Source organism: Xyrauchen texanus, chromosome 4, assembly GCF_025860055.1.
Source record: "Xyrauchen texanus isolate HMW12.3.18 chromosome 4, RBS_HiC_50CHRs, whole genome shotgun sequence".
Taxonomy (NCBI): Eukaryota; Metazoa; Chordata; class Actinopteri; order Cypriniformes; family Catostomidae; genus Xyrauchen; species Xyrauchen texanus.
In genome coordinates this window covers 16,124,308-16,149,706 of record NC_068279.1, presented here as the reverse complement: position 1 = coordinate 16,149,706, position 25,399 = coordinate 16,124,308, and the positions used below count along the sequence as shown (strand labels likewise).

At 38.1% G+C, this 25,399-nt stretch overlaps 3 protein-coding genes across 6 annotated transcripts in view; 2 read left to right on the top strand and 1 right to left on the bottom strand.

The window, feature by feature from the left end:
* The window catches only part of LOC127643098 (EMI domain-containing protein 1-like), a 105,750-nt gene extending 96,584 nt beyond the window's left edge, over positions 1 to 9,166 (top strand). For 2 of the 3 annotated variants that reach the window (XM_052125668.1, XM_052125666.1), the window contains 7 exons: positions 1,163 to 1,252; positions 1,986 to 2,029; positions 2,121 to 2,183; positions 2,297 to 2,341; positions 3,349 to 3,393; positions 7,651 to 7,741; positions 9,013 to 9,166. In XM_052125668.1, the coding sequence (XP_051981628.1) occupies positions 1,163 to 1,252; positions 1,986 to 2,029; positions 2,121 to 2,183; positions 2,297 to 2,341; positions 3,349 to 3,393; positions 7,651 to 7,741; positions 9,013 to 9,149 (515 nt within the window). In that variant the 3' untranslated portion in view covers positions 9,150 to 9,166. Of the gene's footprint in view, positions 1 to 1,162; positions 1,253 to 1,985; positions 2,030 to 2,120; positions 2,184 to 2,296; positions 2,342 to 3,348; positions 3,394 to 7,356; positions 7,442 to 7,650; positions 7,742 to 9,012 lie in introns of all 3 variants that reach the window. The other variant, XM_052125667.1, reaches the window with a different exon arrangement.
* A 1,639-nt stretch (positions 9,167 to 10,805) lies between these two features.
* Positions 10,806 to 13,366, bottom strand: LOC127643099 (rhomboid domain-containing protein 3-like). The gene is made up of 5 exons (XM_052125669.1): positions 12,767 to 13,366; positions 12,295 to 12,678; positions 12,071 to 12,194; positions 11,734 to 11,973; positions 10,806 to 10,979 (listed from the first exon to the last, which is right to left on the bottom strand). The coding sequence occupies exons 1-5, from the start codon at positions 12,927 to 12,929 to the stop codon at positions 10,820 to 10,822; spliced, it is 1,071 nt and encodes a 356-aa protein (XP_051981629.1). The 5' UTR covers positions 12,930 to 13,366; the 3' UTR covers positions 10,806 to 10,819.
* Positions 13,367 to 13,432: 66 nt separating this feature from the next.
* LOC127638877 (RNA-binding protein EWS-like) lies at positions 13,433 to 25,105 on the top strand. 2 transcript variants are annotated; one of them, XM_052120604.1, is made up of 16 exons: positions 13,433 to 13,484; positions 16,290 to 16,326; positions 16,434 to 16,485; positions 17,050 to 17,224; positions 17,384 to 17,567; positions 17,962 to 18,206; positions 18,327 to 18,444; positions 20,097 to 20,134; positions 20,534 to 20,566; positions 21,239 to 21,345; positions 21,512 to 21,641; positions 21,745 to 21,849; positions 22,109 to 22,235; positions 24,163 to 24,260; positions 24,406 to 24,625; positions 24,783 to 25,105. In XM_052120604.1, the coding sequence occupies exons 1-16, from the start codon at positions 13,469 to 13,471 to the stop codon at positions 24,817 to 24,819; spliced, it is 1,722 nt and encodes a 573-aa protein (XP_051976564.1). In that variant the 5' UTR covers positions 13,433 to 13,468; the 3' UTR covers positions 24,820 to 25,105. The 2 variants fall into 2 exon arrangements, with proteins under 2 accessions (XP_051976564.1, XP_051976573.1); XM_052120613.1 differs by having other exon boundaries at positions 13,454 to 13,484; positions 17,053 to 17,224.
* The last annotated feature ends 294 nt before the right edge of the window (positions 25,106 to 25,399 follow it).

Here is a 25,399-nt window from a genome sequence, read left to right as displayed (position 1 = left end):
AGAATTTTAAATGTAGGGGCCTTAGAACTATATAACTTGGTTAAGACTGCTATTCCCTGTAATTCCATCTTCAAAGTAATCAGGGCAATTAAAGGGTCTGCAAGGGGCTTACATAGAAAAACACTGTCTTATTGGAGTTTCCTGTCTGAGTCTGAGCTCTGGGACACCCTGCAGCTACAAGAGTCTACAGCGGCAAACTCACCTTCAGGGGAGAGACAGATTCAGAGAGAGACAGAAAGGCAGAGAGAAAGAGATGGGAATCTGCCTTTGTAATTCCATCGACTGAATTGGTACTCAGCCCACTGTGAGAACATTGCCAGCAGTTACAAAGCCATAAGCCTTTCTGTGAGACTATGAATGTGTTATCTAGAATCAGAGGAGACGGGACAAAACATCAGTGAATCAATAGACAAATAGGACAGACTAGCAATAGTTGACTGCAGCAAACATACTATAATAATGATTGCATGTTTTTACTAATGCATAAAATGTTTTATTTAATTGTCAAGATTGCAGATAGAATAGATAATAAGGGTAAAATTTAAAGCCCCTGACAAATACAATCATTAGAATAGAATTAAAAATCATTTAATTCATTTTAATGGCAGAACTTTACAATTACATAGCCAGTATTTTTGACATACAGGCTCCCCCCAGTCATGGAAAACTTGGAAATATCAGGGAATTTTTACATTTTGATTTTCACACCTGGAAAAGCCACAAAAAATTATAATATTTAAATTCATGAAAATTGACAATTAGAATATATTAAATAACTACATCTATATTGAATATTTTTTTCTAGTTTTGCTATGCTCTAAAATATTTAATTAGCTATACTGCTTTGTGTAGAGTACAATTTGCTCATGTATGCATTACAATTTGCAATGTACCAAACTTTTATGATCTGCAACAAAATTTGGAATCATATCAGTTTATTCTAATCTGAACAGTGCCATCTACAGGTAGGAAGCTATAATGATCCTCTTTTCAACATCACTGCCTCTGCCTTGACCACTCTGAACAACAGCTGCCCTCATAAGCTGACCTTTGTCCCCAGACAACCAATTTACAGCCTCAATTATGAATTTGCAAACTTCATGCTAGGTCACCTCAAATTACACCTTGCACTAACAAGCTTAATTTTTTTTTTATATTATAGGCCTGAAAAAAGACAGCCTCCTCCATAACAACTTCCCTGACCTCCAAGTGACCCCTCCCCAGGGACCACCAGGTCCAACTGGACCCACAGGTCAATGATACTTATTTGTTTCCTGTTTACAGAATAGTTTATTACTGGGCACGTAAGTTATAGTAAGTTATAACTGAACTTATTAAACTACAAACAGGCTTTTTAAAGTATGATTTAATATGAGAGGGGAAAATCTGATTATATTTAGTGAATTAGCCAGTGCAAGAGTACTTGATGCCCATTTATCATGTTGTTTTTAACAGTTTTCACAACATTCCGGCCATTAAATTATTATGGCCTAATTTGTGCGCACATTGGCCTGTTTCTTCCACATATATCTACTGCACACATTACAAACTGCATATTGACAGCAACAAGAGTACAAATTGTCATCAGATTCAACTTTGCTTAATTAAATTGGCTTAGAAATTGTGCATTGTTTAAAAGTAATTAAAAACAATGGGTTTCACTCTCCCAATATGTCAAGCAAGATAAAATATGACCCTCTCTTGGATGTGAAAACATTTTATCATTTGTAATGGGAATACTATGTTGAATTCTGAAAACAGACCCAGCCTCTTTTTTTCTGCTGTAGAGTGATTTTCTACATCTGTCTTTTCTTTAAAACAGATTAGCACTCAGAGGATTTAGCGCAAGCAACTGTCTTATGCATGAGAAAGTACATGATCATCTTTTACATGAATATCATTATTTTTAACCAGCTTATAGTTTTGATGTCATAGATTTTACAGCCAGATTTGGTATTCAAATATGTTTATTCTGTCCCATGCAGGACCTCCAGGACCAATTGGACCACCAGGCCCTATCGGACTGACTGTAAGTTATATGCTGATGAGGGAAAAGACCACTTGTCTGAGTGTATAAATATGTGTGTACTAACCCAGTCATATCTTCCTCATGTAATAAGGGAAAGCCAGGAGCTCCTGGTTTGCAAGGCCCTATGGGCCCAAAGGGAGAACGAGGAGAAAGAGTGAGTGCAAAATATACTATACAACACAAACTAAAACTGACACACAATGCAACACTCCTTGCGCATACTGTACATTATACTCTACATATATAACCCTTAATTTTACTTCTCAGGGGCCTCATGGATATCCTGGAGAGAGAGGGTTTAATGGAGAGCCGGTAAGATGCCCACCTCTTACCTCATCAAAATAAAATGTTTCGAATGACAAAGGCACAAAAATACAGTTTTAACCATTTTAGGATTATTTGGTCTCCCAGGCTGGGAAACCAACTTAAACAAGCTTGGACCATCTTAAACTAGCCAAGACCTGCGAACCATCATAGGCTTGTTTAAGATGTTTATTTGTTTTTTCAGCAAATGATATTCAAAATCATTTACATTTTATTAAAGGAACAGATAAATTTTCTCACCTTAATATTGTTCCAGTTCTGTATGATTTTGTTCCTTGCATATGCCACAAAAGAAAATATTTTGCAGAATGTCCAGGCTGTTTTTTACCATGCAATGAAATTGGTTGGTTATTCAGATTAAGTTTCAAAAGGGACACAAATTGACTATTGTGGCATGGGGACATGGTCGTGTGTCGGTCTGCGGGAGAGAGAGAGAGCGCGGTAAGGCTGGTCACCTGGAACACCTGTGTATTTTTATAGCGATGCGGAGGGAGACATAAAAGGAATGCCAAGTGTCCATAGAGAGAGATTGTTTACAGACATGTGTGTGTTTTGTCTTTTGTTCAGTTTTATATTAAACTATTATTTATGTCGTCAAGCCGGTTCTCGCCTCCTCCTTTCCATTGAACTGCTTTACACTGGTGCCGAAACCCGGGAAGGAGGAGGCGAGAACTGAACAAAAGACAAAACACACACATGACGGACATGTCCGTAAATGATCTCTCTCTCTGGACACTTGGTGTTCCTTTTATGTCTCTCTCCACATCACTATAACTAAACACAGGTGTTAGGGTTAATTAAAAACCAGGTGGCAAGCCTTACCGCTCTCTCTCTCTCTCTTCCGCAGACCGAAACACGACCACGTCCCCACGTCACACCTATTATTGTAGTTCATGCACTATGTTGCCATGGCTTCCAAGCCGTAAAATAGCTTTGAATGAGGAGCACATTGAAAATTAAGTAGTTGTTTACTAAAAAACTTGTTTTCTTCATAGGGAGAATCGGGACCTAAAGGAGAGTCAGGGGAAAAAGGTCTTCCGGTAAGACAAGCCCATCAGGTGCCCTTTTAGTCACATACTCTTTGCCCAGTCTGTGATAACCCTTTCCAGAAGAAAGTGTGGGCTTGAGATCTCCAAATAATTCATTCACTTAAGCGCTGTTATAACTTCATTGATTATTTCAAGTCAAAAAGTCATTTATCCATTTTAATACAGTAATAATCTCTTTCTATTATTACCCCTTTTCTTTATGCCTGCTTATCATTTTCTAGAGTGATTTGAACGTAAGAGATTTTGACTTTTGTTGTGACATTCCTGTCATTCCTGGTTGAATTACTTTCATTGCTCATTCTGCTGTTCATCTATGTTTTATGTTAAATCCATCAGTGGAATTTTCATCATGAGTAATAAGGGTAAATCATTATTTAACACTCTTAAATTAAATCTGTGAAAAAGAATAACATAAATTAACCAAATTAAAGATCATTACTGCAAATGTTTCAATGAAAGCTCCACTGAAGGATTCATTTCACAAATGCTGTTAATTGCTTGCTTACATTACTCACTGTTACCACATTATATGTTTTGGTTTTGACTGTGAACTTGGTAATATTGTGTCCATATGTAACAGAGGTTGCTCTTTAAAGCTGATCTGAGACCATTTTTTTTGGCTAACACTTTTACAACATCTAGACAGAATTTGGGGGTTTCTGAACTAGCCTCAGATTAGCATAAAAGGTCATAATCTATTGTGAATGTGTAATTGTGTTGTTACCGTCTTTTTTCATTTTGGGTTGGTTGGTGATTGGGGCTGTCTCTGAGTGTTTCCCCTGTCCTCTAAAGCTGTCTGATTCCTGTTCGTTACAGTCTCCATAGCCACCAGTCTCTTAGCTTTCAGTTTGGGCATATACCCAGCACACAGAGAAGTTAAATCTTTTCTAAAACACTATATTATATTACTGTTAGAACTGAAAGGAATAGTTCATGCAAAAATGAAAATTCTCTCATCATTTACTCAACCTCATGCCATCCCAGATGTGTATGACTTTCTTTCATCTGCTGAACACATATGAAGATTTTTTTTCTCAGCTCTTGTAGTCCATACAATTCAAGTGAATGGGAGCCAAAATTTTGATGCTCCAAAAATCACATAAATCAGTATAAAATAATCCATAAGACTGGTAATTGTGTTCAGAAGTGATCATGATAGGTGTGGGTGAGAAACAGATCAATATTTAATAATTCTTTTATTATAAATTATCCTCCCTGCTTAGTCAATCTCCACTTTAACTTTCACATTCTTCTTCTTGTGTTTTTTTGTTATTCACATTCTTCATGCATATCACCACCTGAGAAGAATTTCTAGCATAAAAGAGCTTAAATATTGATCTGTTTATAACCCATGCCATCATACCACTTCTGAAAATATGGATTAAATCACTGGAGTCATATCATTACTTTTATGATGCCTTTATGTGCTTTGTGGAGCATCAACATTTTGGCACCCATTCACTATGGACCTACAGAGCTGAAATATTCTTCTAAAAATCATAATTTGTGTTTCTGCTGAAAAAAGGAAATCTGGGTTGGCATGAGGGTGAGTAAATTATGAGAGAATTTTCATTTTTGGGTGAACTATCCCTTTAATTGTGTATTACATTTTAAACTGATCGAAGCAACCAAACTGCTGGATCCTTCCATAAAGGTGAAGTGTGTAATTTCTGTGCCACTAGCATCAATAAACAGAATGTTTTCCCAAACACTCCCAATATCTGCCATTTGCTGAAAAAACAGATAGGGCTATCAGTTTTTTCAGCAAATAAAAAAAAATGCCCCAAACTCACCATTTGTTGAGACAGTTTGTCTCTGTTGGGATAAATGTTTTGTTTGCCCTACAGAGCCAAAGTCAGTATGTTTACATGCGCAGTTATAACTGAGCTATGGCGGGGTTCAGCTTGTGATCAAGCTACAGTCTTCAGCTGCCTTTCCAAGCAAGAAATTTTATATTTCGAAGTAGAAAAGAACTACTCTGAAGGAAGAACATCAAAAATGATCAAATATATATTTTGGAAGATGCGCACGTTGGCAAGGCCAATCATGGTCCAATTAACATGTATAGATGCTGGATGAAGTTAAGCTAACATCATATTATCTAGGTCTGGTCCGACTTTGTAAAACTGGGTCTGGCATGATTTCAGTCTGCCTAATGCATTTAAATTACATTTTCAGGCTAATTATTGTTTTAGTCTGACTAAAATCAAACTTTTTAAAGTGCATATAAACGTCCTGAGTGTTGCTGCTTATTAATCTGGAATAGGAGAGTATTTTAACACTGAGAAATTACACATTTCACCTTTAAACAAAACAGCTTTTAAACAAACGTTTGGAAGGAGTGTATGTATGTTTTGTGTATATGCTTCATTTTAGCATTTATAGGGACAGCGGTGTTGGTATGTGTTTGAGTGTGTGGGTGGATACAGCTATCCCTCAGTGTCCTACAACGCATTGCTGCATGATCCCATCTCATCCTTTTGCTTGTGATCTTCTTTTTTGCCTCCTCTACTCACATTTAACCATCCGATTTTGAGTATACCTTCGGGTGACTATTAGTCAAACCCAAAGTCTTGTTTAAAAAGTTCCAGTACTTGATCACAACCTCACATATCACTCTGAAGGGCATGCTATATGGAACAGCCTCCTAGTTCACAACAACTTGACTTATAGTTTTCCGTATGGCCTGTCGACACAAGATGTGGGTCATTTGTGTGTAATTAATCATATGACAGATCATTAAAAATCCTGTAGGTATAACTTGTCTACTGTATGTAGACTTTCCTTGGAGATACTGTATATACAGTACATTACACAAACAAAGACCATACCTCTACTCCGAGATTAATTTCTTCACATTTATCAATGTGAAACCAAGTGCTCTTATGATACCGTTGAGAGATATTCTGGACTGTAGTCATACTTACATCTCAATGTAAATGGTATATTTTCAAGGAACTATATGATATATTGTTTACTGTTTTATTTGGCTTGGTGAACTACTTTCAGCTCTCACAGGCACTAACCTTTACATCCATAACTCTTTCCCAAGTGCATATCAGTTCATCAATAACAATGTTGTTCTAACGTGTGCTTGAGCTTGGGACTGTTGGGTAGAATTTACTGTATGTGATGAATTTCTTTAAACTGTTGAAAAAAAGCCTACCAAAGCCACATAACTATTAAAAATCTAACTTTTAAATATGAATATTATTATTATTATTATATGATAGTATATATATAGCACATACTGAATAGGCCTATTATGTACTTTTCAGTAAAACAGCATAGATGTGTTCTTTTACACCTGGAGTATACTGATGTCGACATGTACTTATTCCATTAACAAATTACAGTCTGAATTCATTAGGTATGTATCATATGGAAATGATTGACTGGATCTGACTGGACACCTGTAGTCTTATGAACAAGCAGGTGTTCATTGTGAGCTAATCCTGGTGGCTTTGGTGTAAGAGCATCCTATAGCTTGAGATGAGCAGACTTAAGGCCAAAGTGTGTGCAGAGTCAACGGAGTACAATAATTGTACAGATGACCCAGCAATCTCTTTAGTTTTAATGAAGCTGCTCACCTCCTGGTCTTTGAATAGTATAGTCTGAGTGTACTGGGAATGTTGAATGCATGTTCAAATTTAAACTGACTGAACATTTAGTCTTGATTTGCTCTAAGAAGCCTTTGGCCTGGCCTGAACAAAATGCATGCTGTTTTGTCAAACATTATGGCATGGCTGCAGAAAAAAAACAAAAACAAAGATGGACAGAGCTAAATCTAATGGTGTAGTTAACTGAAGTTTTGTATGGAGCTGACAACTTAACCCTCTAACTACGGTAATGGATTGGAATTTAAATAATGGATTAACAGAATGACTTTGCATCTTGGCGAGCACTTTGTTTGGCTTGTGCCCAATACCTTGACGGCTGTATCTATCTCCACAGGGGGATGGGATACACCAAATCCGCGAGGCCCTGAAGATCTTAGCCGAGAGGGTTTTAATCCTCGAGACTATGATCGGTATTCATGGTGAGTAGAAGGCCAGAAGTAGGGTCAGGTTTAAAGGTCTAGACCTGAGGTCAAAGATTTCCATGCCGTATTTACCTCACAACATCTTTGGAAAGTGAGATTGCGGAGCAGCGTGTGGCGGAGGACAGGGGCCAAGTACTCGGAAAGCGGCACCTTAACCATAAGCCCACCCCCCCACCATGCTTGTCAAAACTCTTGATCTTTAATAGGACTTTAATTTGAAGAAGTTCCAAGACTTGCAGGCTGACTTAGAGCTGCTGGCTCGCAGGGTGCAGCTGCTGGAGGCGATCATCTGGCCAGGTAATGCCCGCCTCGCCTTGCCTGGCAAGTCAATCTATTGCCATCTATTGGCCAACTAGAAGACCAGCACATAGGAAGCCAGTTTTAGATGCAGGAATCACAACAGACTCCCAAACTCATTCAGGGCCAGCAGCATTTCCCAGTAGAGTTTTTAGTACTCTTATTTTTTTTATTTTGCTACACAACCACATAAGTAGCGTGAATACAGGTAAAGTGAGCCACTTTTTTGTCATTGAGATGAATAACGAAAACTTGTCCACTTTACCTGTAATCATCTATTTTGTAGATGTTTTCCTATCCATAGCAAATTAAAGTACATTTAGTACAGAGATGCAGCAACCTGGGTACAGTACCTTCCTTAAATGTACAGAAATTAGGGGAACCCCATTCAAATCTCCAGTTCATTAATTGCCCCTTCTGAAGTTTGAACCAACAACTGTCAAGCTATTTGCATAGATCTTTAACCACCTCATCATATGATTGAGGGCCCATTTTTACCTGCCGAAACAAAACCGTTTTAAAGGGATAGTTCACCCAAAAATTTGGATTTGTTCATTTGTTCATTATAGACTTTCTTTCTTCTACAGAACACAAATTAAGAATTTTTTTTAAGGTATGAGGTGTTTTATCTATATGATGTAAATCAATAGGGTCCAAAATGTAATGCTCCAAAAAGTGCATTAAGGCACCATAAAAGTTCTCCGTACAACTCGAGTGGTGTAATCCATTTCTTCTGAAGGTGCATACGAGAGTTGGGTTGAAGGGAAGATTTTAGGTGAATATTGACTGAATTTTTGCTTTGTTTCTCACCCAGTTATCATATTGCTTCAGATTACATGGGTTAAACCATTTGATTACATTTATTTTGCCTTTATGCCCTTTTTGGAGCTAGGAAGTTTTAGACCATGTTGATTTACAATGTATGGACAACAGCATCGAAGAAATATTCTGAAAATATAATCTTTGTGTTATGCAGAAGAAAGAAAGTATTATAAGTTTGGGATGGCATGAGGGTGATTAAATGATGAGAGAATTATCATTTTTGGGTAAACTATTCCTGATGCACATGAGTACCACCGTTCCTCTTCTGAAATTCAACAAAGGTGATCTCCGCGTCAAACATATGCAACTGTGATCTGATAAAATGAACTTCATCATTGGACTATTATTAATCTTTTCTCTGATGCCAGTACATACAAAGTACATCACATAGCATAATAGATAGGTGCTTAGTTGCCTCAACTTTCTCTTACTTTCTCTTACTTCAACAGAACCAGATCTAGGGTCAGGAGATGGTCTATTTGGCACACCATCTCCAGACGTCTACCGGATTAAGAGGGCAAGAATTTCATCATTCCGGGTCAACTCACCCTTAATCACTGCTGAGACCAAGGTTCAAGGAAAGTAGTCTTCATATTCCAAAGAGTGAAGCCATTGTTTCCATCTAGATTCCATCATCTGTAAGTCAGCTGAACTGGTAACACCTAAGCAAGTCCCCTGAAACACAAATTCTACAGATCCAATAACCAGCTGTGATAACTGCTTTGGAATATTCAATTTAATCAAAAAGGGGGAGACACCTCAGGGAAGACCAAATGGTGCTGTATCAATTAACCACCTCTGATGGGACTCTGTAGGTTCCTAGCACCTCTCCTCTGGAAAATTATCTGCACAGTGGTTTGCCTTCTTGTTGTGTCACTCTTACATAACCAAATGAATAGAATCAGCCTCAGAAGGAATTCATCAACCTATTGTAATATACTCATTTAACATGAAAAAAGGAAATAAACCTGTTTTAAAATATGAAACATATAGAAAATACATTGGTGCTTGTACAATTGTCTAAAAATGCATGGGCAAGAAGGATACCTTCAAACTAGTTTGAGAGTATCAAACTAAAAATTTTACTGTATAAGGAAAATGCACATATTCATCATAAATGAATGAAAACAAAATTGCTATTCAGCCAAACACCACAATGACAAAAAACTGAAATTAATTTTATATTCTCTTTTTGACATTAAATGCACTATGTAGATAGAGAAACACTTTGTTTTTCAAAGAGACAGGACATAAATGTCCAATCTGAACATAAAAGATGAATTTAATAAAAGATGTCAGTTAGCAGGGGTTTATGTGGTTCTGAATTATATTTTCAGATTATCCTCTTTTTAAGCATAGGCAAATAATTATTACGCAACATTTAAAATAACAGAATCCCACAAAATAAAATAAAAAAGTGCAATTGCATTAAGTGTCTCAAGACCTGATGTAAGGGGAAGTATGAAAAGTAAACATATAACTTGAATTCTGTTTTTGTCTTTGCATCACAGTTACATGCACATAGGACTGGTTTCCTTCCTCAAGAACTTTCTTTCCATGACTGTCTTTGTATTCCTATATAAATATTGTTATATGAATTATTTATAGATGATTATTAGCAGTTGATGTTTTCTTTATTATCTATACTAATTCATGTATCGTCACTTGTATTTTTCCATTTCAAAACTGTGTGAATTTGTCTTGCCAGTTTGCAGTCTTACCAACTGTTGTTAAAAACAAAATAAACTTTGTTGTGTGTTTCTTTTGTAATACAATACACATTTTCATCAATACTTTATACAGCAATACTTTTTGAATATTTGGTAAAACAAGCTATTACATTGCTAAGAAACTATGACTAAAAAGGGCTCATACTGACATTTGCACATGCTCTTCCTGGCCTGACAACCTGTTAATGCGGATTTAATGACACAATGTCAGTGGAGAGGTTTTTTGGATCATAATGAACATCCACGTCTCATCCATTGGGAAAATTTGATCACTGCTTGGAGTACATTGTTTTCCATTAATTAAACTTTAATCATAATAGCTGCCAACACCATAATATGAAAATATTCATCTTCCACACCACCCATCATCAACTGGACTCCACCCAAGAGTTATGAAGTAACTGACAGTTCATCAGATCTCTGCCTTGTATGCCATGCTTAACTTAGTGCAAGTAATGGGATGATCCAAAGTCAGTGCCATAAAACAACTTGGAAAAAGTCCATAAATGGTCTGAGTATCCCTGAGCTATGATGACGGTGACTTCTTGCCTTTAGAGATGACCACAGCCTCCTCCCCAATCTGATCATCAATAAGTAAAGAAATAGCTCCATCCAGCTGTCCTGTAGCAGCAAGAGCCACAACAGCTTTCTCTGTAGGGAAGCCCATCTTCTCCAGCTGTTGCAACCTGATAGGACAAGAGTTTGTTCTTGAAATGCATAGACAATAAAGGCTGCAATATGTAAGACATCATAAACCATTATAAGTTAATTGCAAGGCTCCCACATTTTTAGACCAATTAAATTCCATGACTTTTCCCTTACTTGTATATATTAAGTTTTATTTCAGACCGATTCGTAAACCATTTTTATGTATTGTTTGACTCACAAATCAGACATCAATATTGCTTGCAAGCAAGTTTTAATCTACACAAGAGCTAAATCTATTTGATGAGATCATTTTAATACAGAGGGAATCTAGAAACATTTTAAAATGTATAATCACGATAGACATTTCCATGACATTTAAGATTCTACAAATTTCAATGACTTTTCCAGGCCTGGAAATGAAAACCCTGTAATAATATGCCCAGCTGATACAACAGTATCATTTTTCTTTTTTAAAGACAATAAAAGGTGTTTAAGCTTCAGAGCAACACTATGATGAGGAGGAGGGCATGGCCTGGCCATGAGGGTGCACAGCTAGCACTGAATCAGTGATCAAATGGAGAGTAAGATAAGGGGGGCCAGAGACGCCAATTCAGGAGAGGGAGAGATGCATGCAGCCACGCTGCATGTGTGTGTGTGTGTTTTTTTTTAATATATATTGAGTTTTACCATTAAACTTTATGTTGACTATTCAGCCAGTTCCCACCTCCTCCTTGCCCAACCTTTAACTGTTACAAACACAATTTTATCTGTTCACGTGTGCACTGCACTAACCGTAATGATGATACAGAGGACTTGGGTACTTCCACTTTATCCGCACCCTCAGGTGCATCCTGTAGTGATGCTAATATCCCAGCTCTTAGCATCTGCTCCTCTAACAACTGCGCATCCAACAAAGACTCATTATGCCACTCAGATACAGAATGTTGCCATGGCAGCACATGTGAATGATCTTCCAACTGGGATCTGCTGACTGATGGCATGTGTCCCATCTGAGATGGCTCAGGCTCGGGTCTATTACACAATAAAATAATGCTCATTATAAATTGCACCATTTCAGAAAAATAAAAGGCTTTTAAACTTTGAATATAAGCAAAAAGCTCACAATAACCTTTCGGAGGGGCTGATGTAAGTTGGCAGGTGTGAATGTGAAATTACAGGAATGTAGGCCCATTTTGGCAAGCAGACACAGATTCTCTCTGACTGCTGCAATATATCAATAAACTCTTTATTGTCTGCATAATATGTTAAGGGTAACACGTCACCTGTCACAATATAAACAGACCAATTCATCATCAATGGAATGCCACAAAATGATATTAGTGTCAAGGATACAGTTGAGTCCCAGGCAAATGGCATAAAAGTGCAGCAGGCCTGGAGCACTGGGAAGCAGAAAAAGGTTGAGCAGCAAGAAAAACCAAGGCAAGAACCAGACAGGAACATGATTCAGGACTCTCCTCTGCTTCACCTGTCCACACTGAGCTGTGAACAGGGCCAGGTGAGTGGCTGCGTATCCACTGACCCTGCTGGCTTCATCACCGGTGACAAAGAGAAAGAGGGCATAAATGGGAGGAAGAAGCACAGTGGAGAGGAAGGAGAGGGCGAGGAAGACGAAGGTGCCCCATCTCCTCTCCTGACAGGGTCCGAGCCACAGCAGCAGAATGATGTTGTAGAGAAAGGAGGTTAACTCCTCGTGACTTAAGGAGTAGAAGATGAAATCTGTAAATGCACACGGCCATTATTATCTCAGTATCTTGCATATGATGAATCTGTCTTAAGAGTATTATTAGGCTAGTGTGTTGCTTACCATAAAATCCAGGAAAATCACCACCTGGTCCTAAATTCAGGTTGGCGTGGATTCCAGAGAGCCAAGTCGACAAAATTAACATGGATATTAAAAATGTACCACAACAAAATCCTGGACGGTTGGAACCAAACCAAATCCATGCCGAAAATATATGATCAAGCATTGTAAATAGAAAAATGCCTCACCTGTTGGGTTGTTATTATTGTAAGCATGTATCTAGATATGTAGTGCAAGTGGATGACATGTATCCATGCTTCAAATATTAAACACTTGGTTCTGCGCGTGAATGCATTATCCAGTTTTCTGTAGCATCCTATACTGTGTTTGTTATTATAATAATAAAAAGCACCAAGTTACCAATGTCATTTCAATACCTTTTTATTTAGACAGCGAACAACTTCCTGCTGCAGACTTGCGCATTCGAAGAGCCTTGGGATTAATTTATTCTTTTTTTGGAAAACGTTATAAATGTGTATTTAAGAATTGACCTTGATTATATTGTTATTAAATAATGCGATGATCGATTTAGTTAACTATACACGTCATCGGACATATAAAGTGTACGTAGTTACAATCACCGACGGACTGTCCATTTTTCCATTCCACCCCTCTACGCTGTACATGTTGGTACGTTCCTTGCCGCTTTTAAGCTTGAGCGCAGCTCGCGCATGCTCACACCTCCAAGTGGTCTCTAACGGAAAGATGGCGTCAGTCTCGAGTGAGTTTTTTTTTTTTTTCCTTCTTTCTTTTCTTGTTTGCTGTTTATTTACTCACTCCTTGAACTATTCGGTGCTCATAGAACTCGTTAAAAGCTTAATTAAATGATTAAATAAATATATATATATATATATATATATATATATATTTTTTAAAACGTTTCACATTTTGAACAGCACTCGCGGGACGCGGCCTTTAGCTTTGTTTTTAGGTCAATATGGTCGTGCGCAGCTAATTGATCAAAAACTCGACGCAACACGTTTTTAACTTAGGCTGTCACGTAATAAGAGTCTGAATAGTCACATCATGAACATACTTGTTTCGCTTTTTGTTGTTTAATTACGAGTTCTTTTAAATATATCGCTCGTTTTTCGTTTGTCTTTGAATGTTTAAACGGCAGCAGACGTGGCTAAAAAACGCGAATGCTTTGCCAGTCGTCTGTAACATGCTTCGCAAACTAGGGACGTTATATCAATCGATGAACGATCTATTGTCGATTAAGCGTATCGATCGCCGATTTATACATTTCAGCACAAATGCGTTCAGGCATAATGAGATGGTGGTGAAAATGTATATACAGTGATTCACTGCTAGAGGGCGCACTGCCTCTTTCGAGCTGATTGTCTTTTCCACACAAAAGCGCAACTTTCCCCTTCCTGCTTGTAAATACGAAGCGGTCTCCACCTTGTCTTGGTTGGCGAGTTTTTCTATAAAATATTATCATTCCGTTTACTGCATACACCGTAATAGTTGTTAAAGGAATGGTTGACCCAAAAATAAAGTTTCTTATTTACTCATGCCATCTAACATGTGACTTTCTTTAGCACAGGGAGCCCACGCGTCCTGAAAAATCTTGCAATGCAGTTTTACAGTCGTGGAAACATTCTGGAAAATTATTTGTACTTAAATATTTTAGAATAACAAAACCGTTGACCGTGTTGGTAGCAAGGTTTTCGTTGCATGCACAAACATGTAAACGATCGGGACTTGGAGTAGCATTTAAATACACATTCGTATCGTTTTGGCACTTTCTGTCAGAGCAACCTCGGCTCCAACTTAAAGTATTTTTTCACACACGTTTTTGCCTCACAAATGATGTCTTTGAGAGTACAAAGCTAAAACAAATATTTTGATTCTTCATCTGTTTTAATTATTACATTGTCGTTTCCGAGTATCCAGAGACCCCAGTTTTTGAACTACAGTTCACAATTATATTTAACAAAAATACTTTTATGCAATCAAAGCAATTGTCAGGTTTTTTTCGCTTCCATAAACATGTTTTCAATGGCTGTCTCGTTTGGAAGGCTGCGTGCTAGGTAGGACGCGTCCATTGAAGGCTGCAGTATACAGAGTGTCCTCTGTCCTTTAAACGAGACCGCCTTCGTAGGAGAAACTGAACGTAACATGGTTGCTATGACAGCATGCCACTCTTTCACTAGCGCTTTGAGTGAGAAGAGATCAAAGTAAATTTAAAAGGGAACGTATGAGGTACATTGTAGGAGTTATAATGATGTAAAGAAAATAGTTTTTACAGGTGTAGTTTTGGTCTAATATTTTATATTAATGTAATTATTGGGGCTGTCATTTTAACGCGTTAATTCAGTGCGGTTAATTTTATAAAAAAATTACGCAATTTATCGCAGAGCCCCCGGACCATAATAAGGAAGATTCCTGAGAAATGCAAGCTTTTAGTAATACAAATTAATAATCGCAATGAGCCATGGAGCAAACTGCTTATCTGTAGGTGAGAAATGTACCATTTAAAAAGCACAACCGCCAGATTAAAAGCTCTATTTAAATGGACATGTGTTTGCTTAAATATTGCACTTGTTGGGTGCATAAAATGCCCTGGAAACTTGTGCTTGAAAAGAGTGGGAACTCTGTCAGCAGAACACAAATGAAAAATATCTTTGCTCTCCATACAATCAATGCAAGTAAATTGTGACCAAAACTTTGAAGCTCCTAAAAGCACAAAGTCAGTAGAAAAGTGGTTTCGAGTGGTTTAATCCATATCTTCTGAATCGATCAAATTGTTTTTTGGTGAGAACAGACCAAAATGTAACCCTTTCAATGTGCATCTTGCCATTGCAATCTCTTAGACACCGTTGTGATTTCAAGCTCCATTACACTTCCTAGTGATTGACGCATGGTGGTGCTAGGAAGTGTAATGTACCCTCATGATCACCAAAGAGATGGCTGATGTCAGTTTATAGTGAAGTTATATTATGGTCCGTTATCTAAAATGTATTGAATCACTTCATGAGTCCTGCCCATCTGGGATGGCATGGGGGGGTGGGTGGGGAGTAAATGAGAGAATTGTACATTTTGTGTGAACTATTCTTTTTAAAGTGCAACAAGACCTCTGCTGATCCACTGGTCTCCCTGCATTATCTGAAAATCACGTCAGTGTGAATATACTATGATCACAGTTAATTTATTAAATTAAAATAAAAAAATGTCTGTAATATTCCATGATCCCCAATAGGGCTCCACGATTGACCAATCATAATTGTTGATTATTGCACTTGATATTGTAATCACTGGTGTCGCTTAAGACTACATTGCTATGGCATCATCGTATAGTAGGCAAATACTCTGAACAAAGGCTGGAACTCAACTTCATTGTCTGTACAATGATATTTGCTCAAGTCATTAATGTTTCCCATTGTAAAGCACTGTATGTCTTTATTTCCTTGCTGAAGTTAAGCAGCTGTAAGATGTTTATTAAAATACTAGACTCTGACTTGATATATTATAACCAGTCTTTCAGATTGCTTAACTGTGTGATGCATTTATTGCCCTGTAGATTATAGCAGCTACAACCAGGCTGGTGCACAGCAGACGTAAGTTCTGACTTAAAATAAACTGTATGATAAACACTCATTAACAATTCTTTGTCATCATGAGACCCATTAAGTACAAGAATAAAGATTGCTTTACTTATACCCAGGTACGGATCATATGCTGCACAACCTTCTCAGGGCTATGCACAAACTGCACAGGTAAACCTATTGACATTTGAAAATGATGTCTTGTTTCCATGAACTATCTTAAAAGCAAGGATGCATGATTCACTCCAGTCTATTAAAGGAGTTTTCTGGGTTCAATACAAGAAAAGTTCAGTCAATAGCATTTGTGGCATAAGGTGATTACAAATTTATTTTGACATATCCCTTTTATAAAAATAATAAAAAAAGCATTATCTTTATGACCTATTTTACAACTTGCCATGATGATGTAAACCCTAAAATTATGATTTTAACTTGACAGCTGAAATTATGTTCTAAACGAATAAAGTGCTTTTATGAAATGAGCTTCAGTTCTACCTTTTAAAACAAGAAATTTGCTCTATTCAGTTCCATTGTATGTGCCTTGCTGTAACATCGATTCTTGCATTTATGTTAAAGAGGGAAGAGTTGTAATTTTCTACATTATGCCACAAGCACTGTTGATTAAGCTCAACCTTTATTGAACATGAATTCTTCCTTTTTATATTTTGTGCTATACATCTGAATGAGTAAAAGAGAAAAGATACCTGTTTAGATTTTTAACAGTTTTTTTTACAGCAGGGATATGCTCAGCAGGACTATGGCTCCTATGCTCAGCCTGCTGCAGCTGCAGCAACCGATTCAACCTACAGTCAAGCAGCACCCTCTGCTGGAGGATATGCACAACAGCAGTATGCATCCTCATATGGGCAAGCAGCAGTGACCGCAGCAGCAGCGACCGCAGCAGCTCCAGGTCTGCAGGCTGTGCTTTCACTCATTTATGGTTACACTAGTGTTTATATATAGATGTTCATCTAAGAAAATTCCTGAACTCTTTTTGTTTCTAAGTTTTGCTGTGTTTACTCTGGTGCACTTACAAAATCATTCTAACTAAAAACATTATCTCCTTCAGCTGCATATGGAACACCACAGTCAGGAGCTTACAGTCAGCCTGCACAGACTTACGGAGCCAGCAGCTACGCTAACTCCACTGCAGCCCCTGCTGCCCAGGCCTCCTATGGCTCCCAGCCCGGATACTCCACCCAACCAGCCTATTCTGGCTACAACCAGCAGGCCGCTGCCTCTGCTCCACAGAGGTAAGTGGACCATCAAAAAAATAGGCACAACAACTGGATTCTATTATAGAGCATCCTGCATTATCTCCATATGCTGTTCTTCCCTCAAGCTGCAGAATGTCAATATTTTAAATATGCATGTAAATCGCCCACATTTTTCTCCATGGTTAAGGTGTAAGATCAAGGTGGCTGGCTAATGTGCAAGTAGTGCTCTACAGAAATTGATCTGCTGTCCTTATGTTGGTTCAAGAAGTGTCATCTTTCTCTGCCCCATTTAGGCTATGCTTGTATACCAAATATTACCCAGTTTAAGTTATTAGTTTCTGGATTGCAGTATGACAATATTGTGATTTCAAAACTGGTTATTTGTATGCGCACACAATTGTTCAAATGTCCATTAAATTTTGTCTTCTAGCTATAGTGCAAGCAGCCAGCCTTCCTATAACCAGGCTGCCTACTCCCAGCCTGGGGCTTACACTCAGCCTCAGAGTGGGTACCAGGCTCAGCAGCCTGGCTATGGACAGCAGCAGGGCAGCTATGGGCAGGGACAGCCCCCTCAGCAAGGCCCACCTGCTGCTTACCCTCAGGGCAACGGCACATATGGACAGGCTCAGTACAGCCAGAGTGCACCACAGAATGATTACCAGTCAAGTCACTATAGTAAGCATACGATTATCAGTATTCTGGTATCTCAGTACTGTTTTGCATTTGTGTTTAAACATTGTCCTTTTTATTAAAAGTAATGTTTTCAAGATACTAAGGTGTGTGATCTCTCTATAGATAGCTACAGTCAGGGTGGCATGAGTGGAGGATACCAAGGGTCACAGCGGGGTGGCAGAGATGGTTATGAGCGTGGAGGCCCACGGGGGCGTGGGGGGATGGGCCGTGGTGGCATGGGGTAAGTTCAGATCACCTTTGTTTAACTAACCATCTCAAACTCACTCACTCATTTCACAGGGAGGAATCCCTTACCAGTCACGCATGGTTTGTATGTGCAGGGAGTCCAGAATGAGTGGAGTTCACGGTGTAGTTCATCCAACATTATAACGTTTTTAGTGATAATATCACAAGGGATTTGGTTGCAGGGATGTTTTGCTCCTCTCATGATGGGTACATCCTATAGTCGGTGTCTAATATAATGGTACAAATTTGAGTGGCTTGTAATGAAGTTGTTTTTCTGGAAAATTGCAGAACATTTTAAAATGCAGTGTTCTACAGAGTTTTTTAAATTTTTATTTCGTAGTTTAAATGTGAGGTGTTTGAAGAATTTGAGGTTTGGTTTGAGGCAAGGTCTTAACACATTTTAATCGTCTACTTAAAAGGCAGTATAATTAAATCAACACATTTTGGTTTAAAAATCAAGGGCTGAGAACTTTTTTTTTTTTTTTCAGTCTCATGGAAAAATGAGACTTCAGTAAATTGTGGCACATCATTTTAGGTGAAAATGAGTCTTGAGATGTATAGGTGGTGTTTAATGCAGATCTTTAAGTGTCTTAGTGGCACACTTTTTTATTATTACTGGGGTTTCAATTGTAATTTAAAATTGAAGGCACTCGATGCATGAAGTATTCAGTTTTCAAAAGGGTCAATGTGAGCAAAGGTGTTGATTCAGTGACAGGGGTTTGATTTAAGATGGGGACGCATACCATGGGAAAATGGATCTCTTAAAAGGTTGTGGTTGGAACTACCTTGAACCTTTTGTGTATGTAATGAGCACATGTTCTTTTAGTAAGAGGTAAGAATTACATTTTATACGTGCACATTCACAATCCTTAATTGTGTGATGTTTTAAGAAAATAATTGTCACTGACTCATTTTTAACAAAACTAAAAAGGAAAATCTACACATTACCGTAATTTGTTACAAATGTGTTTAATATAATTTTTCATTTCTGATTTGTTATAGGTCATATTTTCAGATACTTCTGCATTGAAAACTGTTCTTATTTACAAGGTCTTGCCTTAACATTCTTTTGTCACATTTATACGCTACAGGTGTCAGAGATCCATGTAAGAACAGCTGTACTTATTTAAGTACCTTTTTCCATTTCAAAGCCAACAGCTCGATCCAAAGGGGAAGAGTTCTTTTTAAGTAGTGAATGTGGATTTTATTTATTTTTTTGTCCAACTTTTTCTTTTTAATCACTTTTTTTAAATGTGTTATTTGCAATGTTCTTTTTTGAATGTATTTAGTTTTCTCTCTCTGCGCATTTTGTTGGGTTAATTTGGGTTCAAACGAATGGATTCTAGGTTTGACTAAAGGGATTCTAGCCATGTAACAGTTTTATTAACATTTGCCTCAAGTGTTCAGATGTAAAGCCAAAATTTCAGTTTACAAAAGGGATATGTATTTCAGCTTTTTTTTTTTTTTTTTTTCATTTGCTTCATATGTGAGAATTTCGAAAAATGCATAATAGAAGTTATGAAGAACCCCACCCCTTAGAAACTAAAATATTAGGCCTTTCTGAAGTGAGAGAGTTGTGTGTATTTTCTACTCAAGTCCTTTGGTTGAAGACTAAAAGGAATATCGCCTTCATATCTTCATGTTTAGCATCGCTGGAGACCGAGGGGGCTTCAGTAAGCCTGGTGGTAAGTTCCTAAAGAGTATTCCATTGGCTAGTCCACTCCAATTAATGTTCATGGCTATGAGTCTTTCTATTTGATGTGCCACTTTTTTCCAAAAAAGAGTGTCCTGATGGTTTGTGTTGTATTTATATTTGAATTTCATAAAATAAAATAAATGCCAGATGTGTTCTTTTGATACAAGCAATGTTTTTAAAATAGTATTTTTCCTATTTCACTTTTGAGAATTTGTCCTGGTCAAGGGTAAAACAGAAAATTGTCCCATTTCATATCTTTTCAGGGAACTTATTTAACATACTGCTACTAATCTTTTTGTCTTGGCAGGTTGGCAGCTTGTAATTTGTGATTTCATTGTTTAATAGTGTTTCTTGTTTTGTTTTTTCTCCTTGATGTATGGAAACCCAGGATCCATGAGGGATGGAATGGGCCGTGAAATGGGTATGTGCATGACTGTTCCAACTGGTTTTATTAAAAGGTACTCTCAGAAATCGTTTCCTCGTGGGGAATAAAAATACTCCTAAAGAAGTCAATGGTAGTTTTGACACCTTCATATCATCGGAGTGATCATGATTTTATTAAGAATCCCAATTAAATCAGCTTTATGAAAGCTGTTTAATTCTACATTGAAAGGATCACCTCATGGGGGCTGCCATATCACATGACCAGCCAAACTACTCTCAGTAACTGCCCTATCGTTGGACACTTTCACTCATGGATAAAATTAATCATGGTTTACTTTTGAATAAAGGAATTTCTAAAGTGGCACCAGTATCTGAAAACGATTGCACTCTTTGCTCTGTCTAGAAGGCAACAGCCCAGCACACAGTCTCACAAGAATCATTCACTATTACGAAAGTTAGGGTTTGGAAGGGTGTCTGTGGGGTATTGAATGTGAAACTTTCACCAAACAGGCTGTTGCCTCTTTGACACAACCGTATTGAAACATGAAAGTTTTGCAGGATATTGTTTCCCTTTTTATATCTATCTCTATATCTCCCCAATAGGCTTTAGGTATGTCACTGGTATTAGCCATGATTTGCAACTTGTTGGCAGCATGTGTAACTTTAGTTAATGGTACTTTTTGTTAAATGTGATTCTCCCTTTCGCCAGTAGAGCAAGATGACTCTGAGAACAGCACCATCTACATCACAGGCCTTACAGAGAATGCCAATCTACCAGAGATGGCCGACTTCTTCAAGCACCCTGGACCTATTCGGGTGAGCGGCTAAATATTGTCATGGTTTACTCCTGAATAATATTGTCTTGTCAGGAATTCTGCTGTTAAAATGTGCTTTGGGTTTTGTCAGTTTCTCTTGCCTAATGTCCTTTTGCTGACTAACAACCATCTTGGTCCTTTTGACACATTTTGTGTTTCTCTTGAAGATCAACCGGCGTTTAAATCAACCGGCCATAAACATCTACACCGATAAAGACACCGGCAAGCCAAAGGGAGATGCCACTCTGTCCTATGAGGAACCCGCGTTTGCCAAAGCAGCTGTTGAATACTTTGACGGTTTGTTGCTCTTACTATCCTTAGTATTATCACCTCCTTTTGTCTTGTTACATGAATTTGAAAATCAGTTACTTTAACATTTTTCCTGATCCTCTTATTACAGGAAAGGAGTACCAGGGCCGGAGGTTGAAGGTATCTATGGCTCGCCGGAAGCCCATGATGGGAGGTATGAGAGGAATGCCAATGAGAGGTGGAATGGACCGCGGAGGTATGCAGTTCCTTGTTAATCTAATGTCAATCTTGTGCATTTCATTGTATTTTGGGCTTGTGCTGTAGTAATCAAAGCATGGACCTTTCTATACTTGGCACATAGAGAACAGAGCTGTTGTAATAAAATGTATAGTAGGCACTTTTTCAGTAATTTTCTGTTGAGATGAAGCCTGATCTCTTTAGTTAGAAAGTTCTTTGTTTTAAATGGTGTGTGTGTGTGTGTGTGTGTGTGTGTGTGTGTGCGTGTGCGTGCACAGGTATGGGAAGAGGTGGAGATAGGGGTGGATTCCTCCCTCGTGGGGGACCTCGAGGTGGAATGGGCTGGGGTGGGCCTCAAGGAGGCAATACGCAGTCGAGAGCTGGAGACTGGGAATGCCCTAAACCGTAAGTGACAAATATGCGATGCGGTCAGAATAAGCCATAATTTGCATTTGGAATTTATTTTTGGAAAAGCGTGAAATTTGGTAAAGAATGTTTTCACCTGTTTTTAGTGTTCTATTTAATTTTTTTATTAAACAAGTCTTAGCATTTAAAAACACACACTTAAGTTTGAATTTAATTACATTGACCATTTAAAAGCTGTCAAGTAACTTCCTCTGCAGAATATAGCATTGCTTATTTACCTGTATATTGTAACTTTAGCATTGATTTATTGCAAAAATGTTCAATACAGTCACTGAAGTGTGATGACTGATGCAAAGTGGATACAATTATTTTAATAGAAACCTAAATTATTTCATCAGCAGCATCCTTTAACTTTAGCACATTAATCCTGTGATTTGAGTCATACGACTCAAGAGAGCAGGTCACATGCACTTGAGGTGTAAACAAGGTAATGTGTTCGCAACGTAAAGATTGAGCTTTATTTTATGATACACCTTTTATTTTAATGCTCTAATGCCAGCCGCATTTGCAGCAACCTTATAATTCTTTGTTTTATAAGCTATAAATATGCTTCTCATGTGGGACACAGATGTGTGCAGATCTGCTCTGTGTGCGTCATTTGCGACCTCCAGTGACGTGATTGCTCATGAGCTGCTCCGCATTATTAAATCGGGCTTCCCTTAATATGGTGCATTGAGTTCTACGTAAGAATTTGTTAAATCATTTGAGCAATTTAACCTTGTCAAACGGCTAAAGATCCCCGATGGCGCTGATGAGGGGAAAAAGCGGCTATCCTGCTGCACTAAAATTCATTACAAGACTTCACATACACAACACCCTTACTAACATTTATCACAGTAAACTGTAACAGAATTTTTCAATACAACATGGAAGATGTAGCCAAGAATAAACGAGCATACCCCACAACAGGAGGGTACATGCTAAGTATTTTGTATTGAAAGAATTTCTTGACTATTGTAGTGTTTACCTCATTCCACAGTCCAATGAGCTGTCATCAAATGATTGATCATCTCTTGTATGTGATTGTAAGACTATATATTACATTACACCGATCAGCCACAACAAAGAACTACCTATTGTGTAGGTCCCCCTTGTGCCACCAAAAAGGCACCAACCCGCATGTCAATGGCATTCTGCTTTTTCTTCCCCAATTCTCCCCACAACCTCAATCCAGCCCATCTGGCACCAACAATTATACATGGTTATCTAATCAGCCAATTGTGTGGCTGCAGTGCATAAATTCATGCACATACAGTCAGAGCTTCAGTTAAAGTTCACAACCATCAGAATGGGGGAAAATGTGATCTCAGTGTTTGAGCGTGGAATGATTGATGCCAGATGTGGGCTGGTTTGAGTATTTTTGTTACTGCTGATCTCCTTTTGATTTTCGTTCACAAAGGTCTCTAGAATTTACTCAAATGTGTCAAAAACATCCAGTGAGCGGCAGTTCTGCAGAAGGAAATGCGTTAAGTCAACAGAGAATGGCCAGACTGGTTCGAACTGACAAACTATCCATCCATCTTCAACCGCTTATCCGAAGTCTGGTCACGGGGCAGCTGCTCCAGACAAACTATTCAAATTAAATTTTGGTTGCACTTTTGACATAATTAATGTAATTTTATAAAATGGGCACATAATATCGTAATATTGATCGCAGGCCCCTAAAACCTATCAGTCATATTGTGGCAGACTGAGGTATTGGAAAAAGGCTGATCACTGGTTTAGAGAATTGATAAAATAATATTTTGTTGAAACTGCAATGTACCACCTTTTGATTCACTTCCCTTTTTGATTAAGAGAAAAATGTTATGTTCTACAATCTAACTGGATTTCTTTTTTAAATGTACAGAAACTATGTTGTCTTGTTTATGCTTCTAGCTGTCTTAACTATCTCATCTCCCTATAGTGGATGTGGAAATCAGAACTTTGCCTGGAGAATGGAGTGTAACCAATGTAAAGCTCCAAAACCTGAAGGCCTTGGAGCTCCTTCCTTCCCTCCTGCAGGTACACACAGATTAACAGTCAGACTAAAAAAACATTGCTTCATCGGCTGTTATTGTGATCTACATGTATTTCCATTACTGTGAAGTTGGTGTGTAATGGTAAAACCTAAAAACAATTATTTTATTTTTTTAAACCTTGTATTTAGGAGGTGAACGTGGTAGAGGTGGTATGGGAATGAGAGGTGGTAGAGGAATGGATCGTGGGGGTCCGGGGGGCATGCGTGGAGGCTGGGGAGGAGATCGTGGAGGCTTCAGAGGGGGCCGTGGTGGAATGGACAGAGGGGGTTTCAGAGGTGGTAGCAGGGGGGGTCCTCCCATGGACAGAGGTGGCAGGAGAGGCATGGGACCCCCAGGCAAGGATATGAGGTGAGCCTCGCTTACTGTGAGTATAACGGGCCTAATAGTTAAATGATTTAGGCTCTGTGGTGCTTTAGAATGAATAAACAAAACACCTGTGGTCTAGTTTGATCTACTTGATTTGTTTACGCAAAAATTTCAGCTGAATATGCCTTGTTCTCAACAGGGATCATCGCCAGGAGCGCAGAGACAGACCCTACTGAGCTGTTGCTTCCAAGCAAAAAGGAAATTGCATAAACTAGAGGAACACTTTTTAAAGTTCTTTTTATTTATGATTCCATATTTATAAATGGCTTTTTGCTTGCTGTATATTTTACACACATTGTTTTTAGTTATCTTTTGTTTTTATGTATGCAATTTTGGATATGGATTTGTTTTTTGTTTTTTAAGATGCTCCGTTCCACTTAGTCACCATTTTAGGTGGTCTGTCTTGCCGGTCTCTGTGTAACTATGTACTTTGAATAATTTTTAGAAATAAACTTTTTCCACCACCAATTGTTTTGCTGCATATTGTTATGTGTTTTTCTCAGCACATGGTATTCACTTTTACCAGAGTAGCCAGTAAATGTTATTTATTTTTATACATGTTATTACTTTTGTTGCCTCTGTGCTTCATTCAATACAGCAAGGAACCAATTATCAACTACAGCTCAAATCATTTTGTATAGTTCCCCTGCCGCCTCCCTATGAATATGTGCATTTCAAACTTTGGCCATAAGGTGTCTCCTTTCTCGCTTCCATTGCTGCCAAGTGGATGAAAGGGCAGAAGTATATGCTGACTAG